The sequence below is a fragment of the Sphaerodactylus townsendi genome, linkage group LG02 (genome assembly GCF_021028975.2).
Source record: "Sphaerodactylus townsendi isolate TG3544 linkage group LG02, MPM_Stown_v2.3, whole genome shotgun sequence".
NCBI lineage: Eukaryota > Metazoa > Chordata > Lepidosauria > Squamata > Sphaerodactylidae > Sphaerodactylus > Sphaerodactylus townsendi.
The window spans coordinates 115,624,131-115,643,673 of record NC_059426.1 but is presented as its reverse complement, the minus strand read 5'-3'; the positions used below and the strand labels follow the sequence as shown (position 1 = coordinate 115,643,673).

Sequence of the window (19,543 nt, the reverse complement as noted above, 5' to 3'; positions counted from 1 at the left end):
AGTGGAACTAATTTTGCCCGCCACAGTTCTCTTGCAGTTGCCCAGGAGAAAATGTTTACCCAGGAAATGTTTACAATATGATCGCCCAGCATGTTCTTTCCATTCTGTCACACTTCAAACATTGGTTATTTTCTGAATTAATGCATCTTTGTTCTTATAAACACCTTTGTTATCATAACCCCATTAAATTGGAGTATGCTCGATAATCTCCATGGCAACTGATGCTATCAATTTACAGCAGTTTCTCTGCTACCTAGTCAAGAGAAGAAGAGAATAGGATGAATATGCTGAGATGGTATAACTATTGAACACTAGGGACTTGACAGCCTCAGTTGACACTGAACTTCTTTGAACGCTACTTACTTTGCTGAGCAAAACAGAAGAGCAAAGAGGACTGATTAATATCTGTCTTGCTGAGATGTCTAGAAAAAAACATTTGTTATGTTTCTGTGCTGTCTGTATGTGGATGTACAAGTTTACTGATGTCTCATTGTTGACTTCTGTATTGCTGTAGACCAGGGGTAGGGAACCTGCGGCTCTCCAGATGTTCAGGAACTACAATTCCCATCAGCCCCTACCAGCATGGCCAATTGGCCATGCTGACAGAGGCTGATGGGAATTGTAGTTCCTGAACATCTGGAGAGCCGCAGGTTCCCTACCCCTGCTGTAGACAATGTTTGACTGCAGGTCTACTGTTTTGTTTTCTTTACCAATATATAATGGAAGAGATTCCTAAACCATATCAGATCAGAAATTGACCAGGAAGCAGAGAACCAGTGACTTTGTCCAGATATAATTCTGAAATGTTATTGATCCCACACAATCCACCTTCTACTGTGTCTGGGATCTGTTGTTTTGTGAACCGCCCTGAGCCCTTCGGGGGTAGGGCGGTCTATTAAATTTAATAATAATAATAATAATAATAATAATAATAATAATAATAATAATAATAATAATAATAATAATAATAATGGCAATTAATACTTGGGCGGTACCTGTAGTACGCTACACTGCTGGCATAATTAACTGGACACAAGCCGAATTGGACATCCTGGACATAAAAACAAGGAAAATTATGACCATCAATCGAGCACTGCATCCAAGAAGTGATGTAGACAGACTCTACCTAGCAAGGTCAGAAGGAGGAAGAGGACTGCTCCACGTCAAGCAATCAGTAGAGGAAGAGAAAAGAGGCCTGAAAGAATACATCCGAGAAAGTCAAGAGCCAGCATTGAAAGAAGTCCACAAGGCTGAGATGCTGAAAGCCAAAGAATCAAAAGAGTATAGAGTCCAACAGTTTAAAACACGAAAGGAGCAGTGGCTAAACAAGCCACTCCATGGGCAGTACTTTAAGAACACTGAAGGGAAGGTTGACAGCAAGCAAACATGGGAGTGGCTCAGAAGGGGAACTCTAAAGAAGGAAACTGAAGGCCTGATTTTTGCTGCCCAGGAGCAAGCATTACGGACAAATGCAATAAAGACACGAATCGAAAAGTCCTACAATGACCCAAAGTGCCGTCTCTGCAAAGAGGGTGATGAAACCGTGGAGCACATCATCTGCTGTTGTAAGAAAATAGCCCAAACTGACTATCTCGAACGTCACAATAGGCTAGCAGCAATGGTGCATTGGAACCTTTGCAAAAAGTACGGCCTGCCCTGTAGCATAAGAACATAAGAACATAAGAACATAAGAACTAGCCTGCTGGATCAGACCAGAGTCCATCTAGTCCAGCATTCTACTACTCGCAGTGGCCCACCAGGTGCCTTTGGGAGCTCACATGCAGGAGGTGAAAGCAATGGCCTGCTGCTGCTGCTGCTGCTCCTGAGCACCTGGTCTGCTAAGGCATTTGCAATCTGAGATCAAGGAGGATCAAGATTGGTAGCCATAGATTGACTTCTCCTCCATAAATCTGTCCAAGTCCCTTTTAAGGCTATCAGGTTAGTGGCTAAATGCATCACCACCTCCTGTGGCAGCATAATTCCAAACACCAATCACACGTTGCGTGAAGAAGTGTTTCCTTTTATTAGTCCTAATTCTTCCCCCCAGCATTTTAAATGAATGCCCCCTGGTTCTAGTATTGTGAGAAAGAGAGAAAAATTTCTCTCTGTCAACATTCTCTACCCCATGCATAATTTTATAGACTTCAATCATATCCCCCCTCAGACGTCTCCTCTCCAAACTAAAGAGTCCCAAACGCTGCAGCCTCTCCTCACAAGGAAGGTGCTCCAATCCTTCAATCATCCTCGTTGCCCTTCTCTGCACTTTTTCTATCTCTTCGATATCCTTTTTGAGATGTGGCGACCAGAACTGAACACAGTACTCCAATGTCGCGATTAGCACCACCTTGCTTTATATAAGGGCAAGACAATCCTTGCAGTTTTATTATCAACTCCTTTCCTAATTATCCCCAGCATAGAGTTTGCCTTTTTCACAGCTGCCATGCATTGAGTTGACATTCCCATGGAACTATCAACTAAGACGCCCAAATCCCTTTCCTGGTCTGTGACTGATAGCACTGATCCCTGTAGCATGTATGTGAAGTTTGGATTTTTTGCCCCTATGTGCATCACTCTGCATCACTGCAGAGCCCTTAGGGGATGGGGCGGTCTACAAATATAATAAATAAATAAATAAATAAATAAATAAATAAATAAATAAATAAATAAATAAATAAATAAATAAATAAATAGATTTACATTTTGCTACATTGAACTGCATTTGCCATTTCTTAGCCCACTCACCTAATTTATCAAGGTCCGCTTGGAGCTCTTAGCAATCCTTTGTGGTTCTTACCACCCTACATAATTTGGTATCATCTGCAAACTTGGCCACCACGCTACCCACCCCTACTTCCAGGTCATTTATGAATAAGTTAAAGAGCACTGGTCCCAAAACGGATCCTTGGGGGACACCACTCCCTACATCTCTCCATTGTGAGAACTTCCCATTTATACCCACCCTTTGTTTCCTGTTGTCCTCAACTAGTTTTTTTTTAATCCATGAGGAGGGACATCCCTCTTATTCCTTCATTTGCTGGAGTTTTTTTTCTCCAACAGTCTCTGGTGAGGAACTTTTGTCAAAAGCCTTTTGGAAATCCAAGTAGACAGTGCACTGGTTTCTATATCCACATGTCTGTTTACACCCCTCAAAAAAAAGAACTCTAGTATGTTTGTAAGACAGGACTTTGCCTCTACAAAAAGCCATGCTGACTCTTCCTCAGCAGGTCTTGCTTTTCTACATGTTTAATAATTTTTTATTTTTTAATGATAGATTCTACTAATTTACCAGGAACAGATGTCAAACTGACTGGCCTGTAATTTCCTGGGTCCCCTAGACCCTTTATTAAAGATTGGTGGGACATTGGCCATCTTGCAGTCTTCAGGGATGGAGCCTCGTTTCAGGGGTAAGTTGCATATTAATGTGAGAACATGACTAATTTCATGCTTGAGCTCTTTAAGAACTCTTGGATGAATGCTATCTGGGCCAGGGTTTGATAGCATTTAGTTTATCAATGGCTGCCAGAACTTCTTCAGCTTGTCTACCACTATCTTAAGCTAGTTCCTCAGTTCACTTCCTAAAGAAGCTTGTTCAGGTGCGGGAATTTTCCTCACACTCCTCTTGGAGTGAGAGACAGATGCAAAGGAATTCATTCAGCAGCTTCTCTGCAATCTCCTGACATCTTTGTAGCACACCTTTTGTTTCCTTCATGAAAATCACATCTAATGGGCCTACACGCTTCCCTTGCTGGCTTCCTGCTTTTGATTGTACTTGAAGGAACTTTGTTTGTTTGCTAGTCTTGATGTTCGCAGCCATCGCGTTCCTCATAATCCTTTTTTGCCTCCTTTACAGCTAACTTGTTTCTCTTTTGCCACCATTTTGTGTTCCTCTCTGGGTATTCTTCATCAGTTAAAGTTTGGACTTCCATTTTCTAAAAGACATCTTTTTTTTCCTAATAATAATTTCCTCAACCTCCCTTGTTAACCATGGTGGCTTTCTTTTGGACTGTCGCTGCCTTTCCTAACCTGTGGAACACGATTTTCCAGCTGAGCTTTTGGAGGCGGTGTTTTTAAATATAACCTCCAGAAGCACCTTGGACATTTTGACTCTCTTGATTTTCCCTTTCAGCTTCCTCTGCACTATCTCCCCTCATGCTTTGAGAAATTTCCCTTTCTGAAGGCGAGATGTAACTACATTAGTGAGTTGTCCCTTGTTAAGCATGCAGAGATACTGAATCTGACAGGATTGTGAGAATTAGTGGCTGTTCCCTATAGAGCTCAACAACACTGACTTCCTGCACCAGGTCCTGGGTCCCACATAGAATTAGATCTAGGATCTACCTCTCCCTGGTTGGTTCTACAACCATCTACTCCTAAAACCACAGTCATTTAGCTTATATCCCACAGTCCATTTAGCATATGATGCTCTTTCTCTCACTTACTATACGACCTGAACATGCATTTTTCCAGTTTATATGGGGATAGTTAAAATGCGGCCCATTACCCGCGACATTTTTTTGTTTTGTTGGCCTCTCTAATTTCTTTTTCCATCTCAGAGATCCTCTTGTGCACTTTGGTCAGGGAAGGGGCGATAATATATTCCTAATGTTAAACTATGGCTTCACCCCTGGGTATTGATATCCCACAGTGCTTCTGTAGAGAATCTCAGCTCCCCCTGCATTGTCTATTTTATGTGGCACTATGCTCTCTTTGATGTAGAGGCCACCCCACCCCAATCACGCCCTGTCCTATCCCCTTCCTGTAGAGGCCTGTAACCTGGGATAACAGCATCTCACTGGTTCTCCTCATTCTACCATGTCTCTGTGATGCCCACTATATCAATGTCCTCCTTCAAAACTCTGTACTCCAAGCTCCCCATTTTAGGTCGAATGCTTCTACTATTAGCATAAGACACTTGTATGCCTCTGTCTCTGTCCCTAACCTGGGATTTATGTGTTTTGCCCTCTAGCCTTTTGTAGACACTATCACTTATCACATTGCTATGCTCCTCGCTTGTATGCGGTTGATTTAGAAAAATCTCCCTCTCTGTCTGCATCCCCATGGACTCTGTATTCCGAACCGAAGTCACTTTAGCTCCTGTCGGCTTTCCCCCAGGGATCAGTTTAAAAGCTGTTCTGCCACCTTTTTAATGTTGAGCGCCAGCAGCCTGGTTCCTCTTTGGTTAAGATGAAGCCCGTCCCTTTTGTACAGGCCTGCCTTATCCCAAAAGGTTCCCCAGTTCCTGACAAAGCTGAAACCCTCTGCCTTACACCACCTTCTCATCCATGCATTGAGACCCTGTATCTCTGCTTGCCTAGCTCGCCCTGCGCATGGAACAGGTAGCATTTCTGAGAATGCCACCTTGGGGGTCCTGGATTTTAACCTTTTTCCTAGCAGCCTAAATTTAGCTTCCAGAACCTCCCGGCTACATTTCCCAATGTCATTGGTACCAGTGTGGACCACAACTGCTGACTCCACCCCAGCACTGTCTAACAGCCTATCTAGATGAAGCGTGACATCCGCAACCTTCGCACCAGGCAGGCAAGTCACCATGCGGTCATCACGCCTCTCACAAACCCAACTCTCTATATTCCTAATTATCGAATCACCCACTACATGGAGCCCCCCACCCCCCAGCGGGGTATCCTCGGTGCGAGAGGATATCTGACCACCAGCTAAGGAAGGGGTCCCATCTAAGGGAGCATCTTCCACCACCTCAGACTGGCACCCTCCGTCACCCAGACTCTCATTCTCCATGACATCTGAAGAGATGTCACCTTGGGAGTGGGACCCGGCTGCTAGGTCCCTGAAAGCCTCGTTTGTTGCCCTCTCTACCTCTCTCAGCTTCTCCAGGTCTGCCACCTTAGCTTCAAGAGGTTCAGCAGCAGGTGCCAGGAGCTCATTGCAGCGAGGGCACACCCATGACTTCTGCCCTAGTGGCAGATAGTCATACATGTGACACTCAGTGCAAAACACTGGAAAGCCCCCATCACCCTGCTGGCTTCCTGCCTTCATATCTAATTTTGTTTAGATATTCAAATACTGATTTTAATTAGTGCCTCCCTCTTAAGGTTTCTATACCTTCTACTATCCCTTAAAATATGTTCTTATTTAGTTCCAGAGACTAACTGAAAAAATTTAAAAATGTGAGAAGCCCCACCCCTTCAGCACTAACTGAAAAGATTTACAAATGTGAGAAGCCCCACCCCTTCAGCAGCCTCCACCAATCAGCAGCCCTAGGACAAGGAGAAAAAAAGAGAAACCCCCTGTTTAAAATACACTGTTTAAAAGATGTGGCTTTGAGAAAAGCCCTCTGTAAAGAAATAATCAGAGCTCCTCAGCCCTTTCTGGCCCACTGCTGTTCTCCACTGCTCCTCTTCTCTGCAAGACCTGGTACGAGCACAAGCCAGAGAAGACCACAGAAAATGAAGAAGCAAAAATACTCTGGGACTTTAGAAGACAGACAGACACCTGGCACACAACACCCCAGACGTAACAGTGATAGAGAAAAAACATGTTTGGATCATAAATGTTGCTGTGCCAGTTGACAGCAGGGTAGAGGACAAAGAGCTGGAAAAGATCACAAAATACAAGGACCTACAAATTGAAGTTGAACGATTGTGGCAAAAAGGAACAACAATAATCCCACTAGTAGTCGGTGCTCTAGGAGGAATCCCAAGAAATCTTGAAAAACATCTGGAAAGCCTAAACTTGGACAGAACATCAGTCCACATGCTGCAGAAAGCAGCACTTCTAGGAACTGCACATATTCTACGCAAATACCTCTGATATCCTAGGTCCTTGGGAAGGACTCGATATTCAGAGATGAATTCCAGACACTTGTGCTGTGTTGTTATGTGTGTAACAACAACAACAACAATAACAACAACAATAATAATAATTTAAACTTAACTCAGTTCATGGTTTAAATTTAAATCCAGGTGGCAAATAATGACTTGTGTTTGCCTTCCAAACCAGGACTGCAGCGCATAGAAGACCACATGGAAGCTGTTTTGCAATTCTAATTTGCAGGATAAGGGTGAACCAGAAATCATTAGTTGGATGCAGCACTGTTACTAAGATAATAACTTATTGAATTGTAGCATGTGAGGGAAGGTGTGAGGAAGGTAACACATCTTGTTGACATAGCACCAAAGGATGGTTGCTCCAGAGCCTTCTCAACCTGTATCTTCTGGATTAAAATGGCACACTAATATTGGTATTAGTTGAAAGAAAGTTGCTTCAATTTTGTGTTTGGTTTGTTGGTTAATTAGTGAGCAATATAAATTGGCTTTGTTTAAGAATTTCCACTTTTAAAAACCCTCCAAAATCATCTCTTACAATGAAACATAATAGTGAATAAAAATAAATAAAACAACTGGAATAGCTATTCCAATACAATAGCAAAGTAATTAATCCATCTTGAAAGCCTTGGAGAATAAAAGAAGCCTAGAGCTAAATGACAGGAAGAAAGCTAGTTCTCTGAAATGTGGTGTTGGAGGAGAGTTTTATGGGTACCATTGCCCACCAAAAAGACAAATCAATGGGTTCTAGATCAAGTCAAACCTGAATGCTCCCTAGAAGTTAAAATGACTAAACTAAGTATATTGTACTTTGATCACATTATGAGAAGACCAGAGTCACTGGAAAGGACAATAACGCTAGGAAAAGTTGAAGGCAGCAGGAGAAGAATATGCCTAAGAAAATGCCTGCTGCTTAGGCCCCATTGAAAACCCTAGCAAATAAAGCAGTTTTCCAGCACCTCCTAAACTTCAAAAGATGACGTTCCATTGACAACCCATTCCACAAGATGAGAGTCACTACTGACAAAGATTGGGCTGTAGTTTAGAAACCATTGAAAGGTCCAGAAGAATCAATACAGTCATATTTTGAAGATGAGATTCTACAACTGTTATAAAATACAGAGATGAGTACTGGGGTGTTGTGGGGTTTCCGGGCTATATGGCCATGTTCCAGTAGCCTTTTCTCCTGATATTTGGCCTGCATCTGTGGCTGGCATCTTCAGAGGATCCTGGCAATGATTCTGGCCATGAAAGCCTTCGACTGTGGCCATGAAAGCCTTCGAATAGTACAATGAGTACTATTTTACAAGGAGGAAAAATGCTAGATTCATTGAGGAAAGCTTAGGTAGCATTGATACCTAAAGAAGGACTAGCTGTATCCTTGACAAAATAGACCAATAATATTGAATAATCATTACAAGATATTCACAACAATTTTAGCAGACTGAAAATTGTGTTGCAAGGGCCTATTCATGAAGACTAATGTGGTATTTGTTGTTGTTGTTGTTGTTTTACGTAAAAGACAATTGAGAAACAATATTAGAATTGTGATAGATGTCCTGGAGTATTTGGAAAAACAGAATGAAAACAAGCAGCATTGATCTTTTGGGATGCAGATAAAGCATCTGACAATTTAAACTGGTCCTTTCTGTTTAAGGTCTTTGAAAATACAAACTTTGGAGATAATTTTATGAAAAGAGTGAAATTGATTTATACAGTACAGAAAATAATTGTTAAGGGAAACTTAATAAAATTGTGTGAGATCCAGAAGGGAACAAGGCAAGGTTGCCCACTATTTCTTCTCTGTTTATACTTAATGTTGGAAGATTTAACTAGAGTTATAAGAGTTTTTGAGAGGACTGAAGGCATAACCATTAAGAAAGAGACTTATAAATTGAGAGCATTTGCTGATGACTTGGTGTTAATTCTGGAAAACCCTGTAAAGGCAGCTGAACCATTAATGTCTTGACTGAAAGAATTTGGTGCTATGGCAGGGTTTAAAATTAACAAACAGAAGTCAAAGATTATAACTAAAATATGATTTTACAAGATCAAATAGAGCTGATACATAAAATTGAGAAAAAAAGTAAAGTACCTTGGTGTGGTGTTATCAAATAAGAACTCTGTGCTTAATTAGCTTGAAGCATGGAATGAAGTTAAAAAGGACTTGTTAAAATTGAGTAAATTACAGTTTTCACTGTTGGGAAGAATTTCAGTGATTAAGATGAACATTTTACAAAGAATGTTAGTCTTACTTCAAATAATACTGATTTTGCTAAATGGTACTTTATTCAAATAATGGTAGAAGGATATAACAAATTTTGTCTGGCAAGGGGAAAGACCTCAAATTATGTATATGTTACTCCAAATGTGAAAGGGGGGGGGGGACGCCTCCAGATTTGAAGTTGTATTTTGCTTTCTACTGTTTAGTCTGAATGAAAGAATTGATTACATTAAGAAATAGGACATTGCTGAACTGAGAAAAACATGACTTGAAATTTGCTTGGCATGCCTATCTGTGGTATGGTAAAGAAATAAAGTTAACAAACATTTTAATAGTCACTATATTAGACATACCATCTTAAGAGTATGGAATAAATTTAAACTTAGCACAACAAGAAACACTATACAGACGTGTAATCACTTTTGAAAAGAGATGGATTCAGAGCCCTCCGGGGATGGGGCGGTATAGAAATTGAAAAAATAAATATAAATAAATAAAATATACTGATGTCTTACATTGCTTAAGAGGGGAATGTAAAATGAAAACTAGAGAACATGCAACACATTTTCATTGTGATTGATTTTGTTATTCACAGTTACAGGAGAGATTCAAATTAGACAGTGTATGGTTTTGAGGATACCAAGATGGAATTTGAAAGGGAACTATGCACAAAATGACAAACATTTTACAGCTAAGAAGTATGAGCTTTTGTTGAGACTGGAAATAGAAGGAGAACAGGTCAAGGAATGTATGATAAAATGGGCTACCAACTTTGGGTATAATATCCAATTTGAACAGTGGGATAAAATGTGATTGGAGGGGCTTAAATATACATTAAGCTCCAATTTGAAAGAAAACTTTTATAAAATGTATTGTTGGTGTATAACACCAGAAAAACTGACAAAGATGCATAAAATGTTTCAACTAAGAATTGGAAATATGAACATCAACACGGGGCTTTATCACTTATGGTGGTCTTGTGGAAAAGGTAAAGAATTTTGGGGTCAATAGATACAATAATTCAAAATATTTTAAAGACAAATATACAACTGAAACCTGAGGTTTATCTGTTGAGAATTATAGATAGATCTCTGAAAAAAACCCCGGAACCTTCCTTTTATATATGACAGCAGCAGCAAGAATATTCTATGTGCAGAAATGAGAAAAGCTATTTCTACAATTGAAGAATGGGTAGGGGTGGTGGCCAAAGTATTAAAGTTGGCAGAAATAGCCTACTTAACTTCTTTACTCAAAGAAAAGAACTGTGACCTCAGCACCCAGGCCAATCTATATGGCAGAAAGTACTCCCATGAGTAGTCTGGTCCCAAGCCATTTGGGATCCCAGCTCTATAGGGTGTCATAAGACATAACCAACATATCTGAAAATGGGAGATTATCATAGAATTGGAAGAGACTACAAGGACCATAGAATTGGAAGAGACCACAAGGACCATTCCTTGACAGATGGTAATCCATCTCTGTTTAAAAACCTCCAAAGAAGGAGACGTCATGACACCAAGGCAGTGTATCCACTATCGAACAGCCCTTAACATCATGAAGGTCCTCCTAATATTTAGGTGGCATTTCTTTTCCTGTACCTTGAACCCATGACTCTTTGTCCTAATCTCTGGAGTAGCAGAAAACATTGCCACACTTTGGGCTCTACAATGAGTACTAAACTTCCTAATAGCTTCATCACCTTGTACTTTTCATTATATCATGGAGCTTCTTTGTTAAATGGGAGAAGGCACTTGGCAGGGATGATGTCCATAACCCAGATCATACTGTATTTCTAGTATCAGCCAGGGCCTCACTACACTGTGGCATGCCTCTGAAGATACCAGCCATCGACGCTGGCAAAACATTAACAGCAAAAACTACCAGACCATGGTCACATAGCCCAGAAAACCCACAACAGCCAATGTTCCCCAGGCCTTCTCCTGTGAATAATTTAAACAATTAGCTGTCTTACCACACTCCATAAAGTAGAGATTACTGTTCAAGCATGTCATAAAAATCTAAAATAGAATATTAGTTAATTTGCATTCATAAACACATAAGCCAGCATAAAAGGTAATACACAATCCTCACTTACTTTAGTAGAGGCCTTCCTAAAACACACGCTCTGTCTTCTGCTGGTTTGGAGTTGCAGCAAGTACACAAAAAATACTATAATCACTGCTACCATGTCCATAAGCCTGAAGTCATAACCAAACAAATAGATTTAATTCCTGCAGTGACTGGAGTTTCCTCTCACAGGCTACAAGTAGAAAATGTGGTACCTGGATTTTGTTTCAGTCTTACTGGGTAGCAGCAGAAGGAACGTGGGACTAGACAGCAGAAGGAACATGGGTCAGTCTGCTCCTGGTCTTGACGTTCTAGTTGTCACTGCTCATAACTGGGACAATTTCCCAACTTCCTTCCTTCTGGCATCTTCTTTTTTTGAAGGAGATTATGATCAGAGTGGGGTGAGAAAAAGAGAAGGTGTTAACAACTCAGTCCTTGAGCTGTTAACCCAAACATCCCAGACATTATGTTAAACTGTTTGAGTAAAATTTCAGTAAAACTGTTTGAGTAAAATTTCAGTAAACTGTTTGAGAAAAATTTCAGTAAAATTTCCCAATTATCAAGTGACAAATTACTTCATAATAGAGTGGGCCCTTATCATAGAAGATTCTGATTATGCTAGAGTCCAGCCTGATGCCAATAGGCTGTACTTTCACAGTGCCTATGGACTGTACTTATTGACTGTTGCAACAGAACATTTGCTATCCAGCTGCCTTCTAATCAGCATGTTAAATGTTTATGGTTATGTTTGAATTACAATGTGATTGTCTTAACAGCAGGTAAAAGACTGACGTTATTTTGTCTGCTGACTAACTTTCATCATCTGTGGGAGTCAGTGGTGATTTTCTTTTTCTTTCTTTCAGAGAGTGTTCAATGTCCTGTACCCAATGCCTGCTGACCAAAGGAGGCATGTCAGCATAAACTCTGCTCGCTGGCTGCCTGAACCAGGCTTGGGATTGGCATATGGCACTAATAAAGGGGACCTAGTGATTTGTCGACCAGAGTAAGTGACATGGTTTAGCACCTGAAAGTTATCTCAACCTTTTGTTGTCCTTTTTGTTATAACATGTTATTAGTTTCTTATCTTAATTTATAATTACACTTTCAAGGTTTAGTCTCTTCTTCACCCTTATCTGAATGATGAATCCCAAATGATTACTGTGTAAATTTGTTAGTAGTCCTTACTATCTATACATTTTTATCCATTGTCTCAATTCAAACATTAAAAGTTTGAGATATTTATCATAATTTGCTCTTAGTGCAAAACCAAGAAAATCATAGCAAATGTCATCAACTTTACTTAAAATATATTATTTCATTTAACATATAGGGATTACCTATATGTTACAGGTACAGGTGAGCATGAATTTTAGCGAGAATACAACATGCAGAAACCTACTTCCTGTTTCAGTACTGGACAGAGCTCCTGCACAACATCAGTTTAACTATGAGAATTTCATTCTTCATGATTTGGTTAGCAGGTGTCCCAGAGTAGTAGCCTTCTGTGTACTCTATGGTTGCCAGTGTCGAGATAATCAACTGTAGTAATGCATCTGATTTTTTCACGTCTATTGGCTTTAATGTTGACTGCTCAGTTATTCGTTATATAAGTTGTTTAAGACAACAAAAATCAAAAGGGTTTTAATTTGCTTCGCTTGGTTTTCTCTCTTTACTGGGAATCTTTGCTTGCCCATGTGATGGCACCCAGGAGAGCAGGTTTCAGAAAAGGTAGATTCAATTAGGAGTATACATTTCAAAAAAATTTGTTTTAATTGCACGCTTGTAGTTTCAGAAAATACATGAATATAGTTTTCACTAAATTTCGAGAGTGTGGGTTCGATTTCAGGAATTCATTTTGGGGAGTATTTCAGTTTCAGGAATGTTGACTGAAAGCAGAGTAGAACCAACTTCTGGATGTTAGGTTAACACCTCTGACACCAGCAGAAGCTGATACAGTCCTCATATTTCCAATATTTGGGGGCAGGGAGATGAATTCAGAAATCTCAAAATACTGGGAGTTCCTTATTTCATTTATGGTGGCATCCAGAGTGGGGAAGCTCAGGAATAGCTCAGGAATAGGAATAGGACTGGGATAGTCTCAGGAATTGAGACACAACCACCTGGGATAGTCTCAGGAATAGTCACAGGCAGTGGTGGTACCCTTAATCATGCAGGTCCCAAGCCCCATCTCCTGATAGTGAGTCTTCAAAGCTTGGATGAAACTGAGCCTCGACATGAGCATGGGCTGACATGGATATGGACAGCCCAAGCAGTGACGTTTGTATAAATTTTTAATGGGGTGGGTTCAGGGGGCGGGGCTCAGGGGGTGGGGCCCTGCCCCTGAGCGTGGCCACGCCTCCCCAAGCTGGAGGGAATCGCTCCAAACTCTATGAAATTTAAGCCAAAAGAATTTTGCATCAGATTTCCCAAAGCTGTGCCTGGACTTTCTGGGGAAATCAAAGCTCTTATCAAGCAACTGAAAAGAACTGGCTTCATCTCTGCCCATCCTCTTTCAGCCTTCAAAGGCTTTCTTTAAAGGGGAGGGGCTCTTTGTTCTCTTTTCTGTGGCATTTAGAAGGTTACTGTAAAGTGGATTTTAAGTAATTTACTACTAACATTTGATTAGTTTTGCTAGCCTGAAAAATCACGGCTCCCTCCCAATCTAATTGGAAAACCGGGAAAAGAAAAGGTGAGCCTCCAAACGTGGCTGTTTGGCCAACTGCGAAGCATCCCCACATTTATTAGGGAATCGTGTCCGCTTTCAGAGGCGTACCGGGGCCAAATGGCACCCAGAGACAACCCCACTCCGGCCGCCCCCGTGTATGGAGCCCCACTTACTTGCGAGTAAGCGGGGCTCCAGCCCTCCTCCCTGCCTGGCAGATGGGAGGGGGTGAATTTCCCTCGTTCTTCGACTGCTAGGCAAGGAGACAGCGGCGGCGGCCCCTCTCTGCTGCCACCATGGCCTCCCTGCCAGTGCCTAGCAGCCGAGGGACGAGTTTCCTTCGCCCTCTGGCTGCTAGGGGGGAGGCGGCGGAGATGGGCCATCAACTCCCTGCCAGTGTCTAGCAGCTGAGGGGTGAGTTTCCCTCACCCTCTGGGCAGGCTGGTCTCTTGTGAAGCCTTCACATACTGAAAGTACTGAAACTCACTTTGAAGTGCTTTCCCCTTAAGCAATCGTTGGGGAATTGCCCCGTTAAGAAATATGTGAAGATGTAATGGGGAAGGGTTGAACCCGTGAACCCCCCCCCCCCCCCACCTACGTCCCTGAGCCCAAGCATGCCCTGAGTCTCCAGTCTGGTGCCCTTCCCATACAGACTGGCCAGAATCACCTCCTAGGCAGCTCCCTCAGGAAGGGTGGCCAGATGAATATGGACATAAGCATGGGCTGTCAAGTGCCACCACAGAAGTACCAGCCACCCCAGCCTTTCCTTGGCAGTCCATCATCATATTCTTATGTCAAGATGGACTGCTGAAAGAGGGAGGATCGCGGCCAATAGGGGCCAGTCCTCGACAGTCGGTCCATCCAGTGCTTCCTGGAATTTCAGACACTGTTTTGGATCAGAAATATCCAACTGCACATCCCTAGATAAAGTTGATTTCAGTACTGGCAATTAATATTATATTATATTATATTATATTATATTATATTATATTATATTATATTATATTATATTATATTATATTAGGGGCTTTTTCCTCTCAAGACTGGAAGTAAGTATGGGACAGATAAGTACATCTAAATATATGTGCTTCTTTACTAATCCCTACCAGAAAACTACTCCCAACTCTGACTCTCTTCGGTCATGTTGAAAAGAGTATTCTAGAGTTTTCTTTGTCTTGAGCTCTACTTTTGAAATGCTGAATGGTGTACTTTAAAGACTGTGGCAGAGCTCCAGTGTCTACCAAACTTTGCCACTTATCCTGCCCACCTATCTGCCATTCTTGTCTGTTATAGTGTTTTTGAACAAGAGGCTAAGCCAGGGGTCTGCAACCTGCGGCTCTCCAGGTGTTCATGAACTACAATTCCCATCAGCCCCTGCCAGCATGGCCAATTGCAGATCCCTGGGCTAAAGATGGACAAAATGTTTCTTCAAAAACTATTAAGGAAGCATTGACAAATTATAGTGGTATGAATTCATCTAGTAACTATTATTTATCTACAGAGTGTAAAGTTACAGTCAAAGCCCTGGTTTCCTAGTATGTAACCAGAAATGAATGATCTGATACAGCTGGCTATATATTATTTAATAATGCCTTGCCATATGATACGGAAAATAGCATAGCCACACATTTGAGACACAATTTAAACTGTGTCACCTCTTTTTTTTACCTCATTTTTGTCTGTTGTGACATGTATAATTTCAGCTGGCCATAGATGCTCCTCTAAGAACTTCAAGCTTCACCTAGATTTTAATGCTGCAAAGTATACAGCCATCCATCTTACAGTGCCTACATCTGTCATGTATGTCTGCTGACTGACCCCATTTTCTCACTAGCCTATTCAGTCATTAGTGGAGATGCCTCCCAGCAACAGAGACCCAAATGCATTGTTTGCCTTTTGTGAGTAGCCTGGATGGATGAATGATGAGCAAAGGATTGGAAGTACAATAGTGTTCTCATTCTAGTGTTCACTGAAATGTGTTAGCTGTTCAACTTTGAACCCCCATTGGTTAGAAGTCCTTATTTCTTATAGTTACTCTGGCAGTAGAAGCTGTACGAGGAACTTGGTAATATTGCCCAGGAAGGCAATGCTACTTTGCAACCTGAGTGGCAATAATAATTGTATCTGTCACCTCAGTAATGAGCTGGAAAGTGAGAGATTTCTGTGGTACTTGTATTTGTGGTAGCAGAATCATGAATCCAGAATTCTATCTTTGCACTTCTGTTGTAGTGATTCAACATGTTTACAGACTGTGGATCAGCTTAATAACCTTTACCACCTTGTACTCTGTCTGTGTGTGTTTGTGTGTATGAATTATCTCACTTGCTGTTTTCTATCCCCCCAGGACATGTTAAAACATTGACTAATGTGATGCTACTTGCTTACAGCTAGACAGCTCAGTGATTTTCAGTGTAGAAGTAAATGGGCATTTTACCAATCCACTCTGCTTGTCATATTTTTTTATAAAATCCTTGAGTTTTTTTAGTTTTCAGTCACTTTAGTGTGTTGAACAGCATATGTATAAAGTAGCTCATATTTTGATTAGCTTTTTCTTGCAATATTTGAAGATATTCCCAGTGACTTTCATGTATATGCTTAGGAGACAGCACAAAGTCCTATGAAACCACATAATATAAATGCCTTTTCCTTTCACAGTTCATAAAATCTAACCCTATCTGTTCTTCCTTGCAAGAATTACATAAAATTTCTGTGAAAGATTTTTAATTCAGTGATCCCCTATTTGTATTTTTTGTTGTTTATTTGAATTGCATTTTATCTTACACTTCAAGGATCTCAAGGCAGGAAGTATATTTTTACCCTACTCCCTTCTATCCTCACAAGCCTGTGAAATTGGTTAGACTGACTGCCCCAGGGTCATATAGTGAACTTCATGGCAGAAAGGGGATTGTTTGTATGCATCTTTACTATTTATAATGAAATAATGATGTACAGAGATTCATAACTGTAATCCCTCTCCAGGCAATCAGCCAACACTGTTAGGGAAATTTAAAATGTGACAGATAAATTCTTACATCCTGGTCAATGATAACACTTCATCTTCCTTTGGGAAACAGTACTGCAGAGCAAATATCATCTTGACATCTTCCTTTCCTCCCTATGTATTGTCATCTGTTCAACAATATACATTAGCAAACACTCAAATATTTTCATTTTTCGTGTATATTCATGTAACCCTCCTCTTGAAAATAAAAGTCTTATGACACCTTGAAGTAGCATAAGCTTCCATGCATTTAAGCCCTTTGCCCTGTGCATGAATTGAACTCTTTCAACAATTTTTTTACGAGAAAAAATTGTTAACAGTGGATTAAAAGACCTAGTTTATGACATTTCTATTCAAAACATTCGTGTATTTAAAAAAACTTGGTGACTGGTAATTCATTTCACATAGCTCAAAATGAGCTAAATCTTTGCTATGTTAAGTTAGATAGGACTAGCAGTTCAGCCTGTTGTATGAACAAATACAACAAACTCTAGAAAACTATTGGTGGGTTAACAGCACTCTCTGAGGGGGCCAACCCCTCCTGCCTTTCCTCCCCCCTTGGCCTCGTGTCACCTACTCCCTCATCATCATCCTCTTCCTAGACACCTGCATCAGTTAATCTTTAAAGCTATTAATGTGTTTCAGGCCAGCCAGTTTTTTCTCTAAAGCATAGCTAGAGCAAGAATCCCTGGAAAAGACAATAATGGCATATGTTAAGTACTGTCAAAGGGCTGCCAGCTCATGGTGATCCTATGAATCAGTGTCCTCCCAAACATCCTATTGTTAACAGGTCTTTCAGACTAACACTAATGCTAAGAAAAGTTGAAAGCAGCAGGAAAACAGGAAGCTCCAGTATGAAGTTGATTAACCCAGTCAAGGAAGCCACAACCTTCAGTTTGCAAGACTGTTAACAATAGGGCATTGTGGAGATAATTAATTCATAGTGTCACCATAAGCTGGAAGCAACTTCCAACTTCCCTTAACACATCAGCAGTGAGAAACTGTCAAGAAAACTCCCTCATGTATGTTCAGAGGCAATCTTTCTCTGCCTCCATACTCAGCTTTGGCAATTAACTTTTTAATTTATTTCATTGAAAAAGAGATTTTTGGATTTAAATGTAGCCTAGTGGACTATATTTGTAGCCTAGTATTTTTTAAAAAGCATTCTAGATGGGCACCTTCTTACTTCCCTACAGCTCAAAATGTCCCCCAAGTTATACCTTGGGGTTGTCTGGGGTGCCCTCATCTGGATGGTCCAGTCTCATTATATCTCAAAAGCTAAGCAGTCCACTGTGTATTGAGCAAATAACCACTGAATTCCACTGTTTTGTGGAATTTTTACTGGTTCTATGTAAGCCCTGCCCACAAGCTGTGTGTCTATGGTGATTGGCTGGAAGTGAGTCATGCATGGAGATTGGCTGGAAGTGCATGGCAGTTGGCTGGAAGTGAGTCATCTCCACTTTCTAGGCTTGCTCAGTTATATATAGAGATTTTCAAGTAATACATAACGTTTATTTTGTGCTTGCTATGAAAGAGTAACACAGCTTATTCTACTGATATCTTTTCAAAATATGTAACTTTCTTCGGGAAAAAAGGGTGAGTAGAATATGTGCCTTTTAAAAAACAATGCCTCTGTTTTCTCTATTTACTGTTCTATCATTTTCCTCCTCCTGATTCTACTTGCCGAATTCCTTTGTCCTGAGTCTTATACAACAAAACCCCTAATACCAAACTGACTTAAAAAACCATCTAACTCTTTCCATTTCATTCTACATCCTATCAGTCCACTTAACTTAAGAAGTTTTCCTGTTACCTAACAATTTCCTACCTTCGAATTTCTTGGGCAACACACTCAAAAGAATGCTGTGACATGCATGTCTTCACTGGCTTTTGTCATTTTACAGGCTCTATAAGCACCTAATCTGTAACTTGTTCACCAGATCTGTAATTCAGTCTCAACTTCTGACAACAAAATAAAAATATTCTGTATGAAACCATTCTTCATGTTCCAACTCTGTTCCTCTTCAAACCACAACATTTATTTCTCCTGATACTTCAGTGAGAACTTCTCCATTCTCTCTCTATAAATTCACTACAATCTTAGCTGTGTTCCCTCATTGAGACTCTTGATACTCCTGAAAAGTAATCTTTATATGAGCTAAAACATAACTAAAGATAACTTCAGGTACAGTCTCTTACCTCTGCCTATCTGTCAGCTCCATAATTTCAATATTTCCACAATTTCTGCTGTTTAACTCAGTATGAGGTCTGTAAGCTAATAGGTCTGGGGAAGAATCAACTGACATCAACAATTTATTCATATTCTTCAGTTATTTCAGTTAACATCCTCCATGTTTGCTGGTCATATGTCTGTATGATTCTTTATCTACCCCAAAAGATACCCATAGCAAGTTATTCAGCTATACAATGCATTTGTTGAGTTAAAGTTGTTCAGCTATAACAATGCATTTGTTGTAATTCTTTTCAAGAGGCTTTCTCCAACCTTGCTCAGAGAGAGTTCCCATCTGACACAGCAAAGTTCCTTGTCCTTGTCTTTCTATACCTTGTGTTCATCTTTGAACATGCTTGCCATCGTTAAAAGCTCTCTCACAGATACAAGTCCCTCAGATTTTTTAAAAAGTTTTCTATGGTCTTGGGTTCAGTGTCTGTCCAATTGTTCTGGGAGAAAAGGACACACATGCAGAGATAGGCAGATAGTCTTCAGATGGTACAGGATGTTGATGTTAATTTTGTTCAGATGACTCATCGCAAAGAATTAAGATAATTAT

The 19,543-nt window shown here is 40.5% G+C and overlaps 1 protein-coding gene across 5 annotated transcripts in view; it reads left to right on the top strand.

Moving 5' to 3' along the window:
- Positions 1-19,543, top strand: part of AMBRA1 (autophagy and beclin 1 regulator 1) — a 191,761-nt gene that overhangs the window by 131,578 nt on the left and 40,640 nt on the right. For 4 of the 5 annotated variants that reach the window (XM_048485240.1, XM_048485239.1, XM_048485237.1 and 1 more), the window contains one exon: positions 11,955-12,094. In XM_048485240.1, coding sequence (XP_048341197.1) covers positions 11,955-12,094 — 140 coding nt within the window. Of the gene's footprint in view, positions 1-11,954; positions 12,099-19,543 lie in introns of those variants that run through there. The other variant, XM_048485241.1, reaches the window with a different exon arrangement.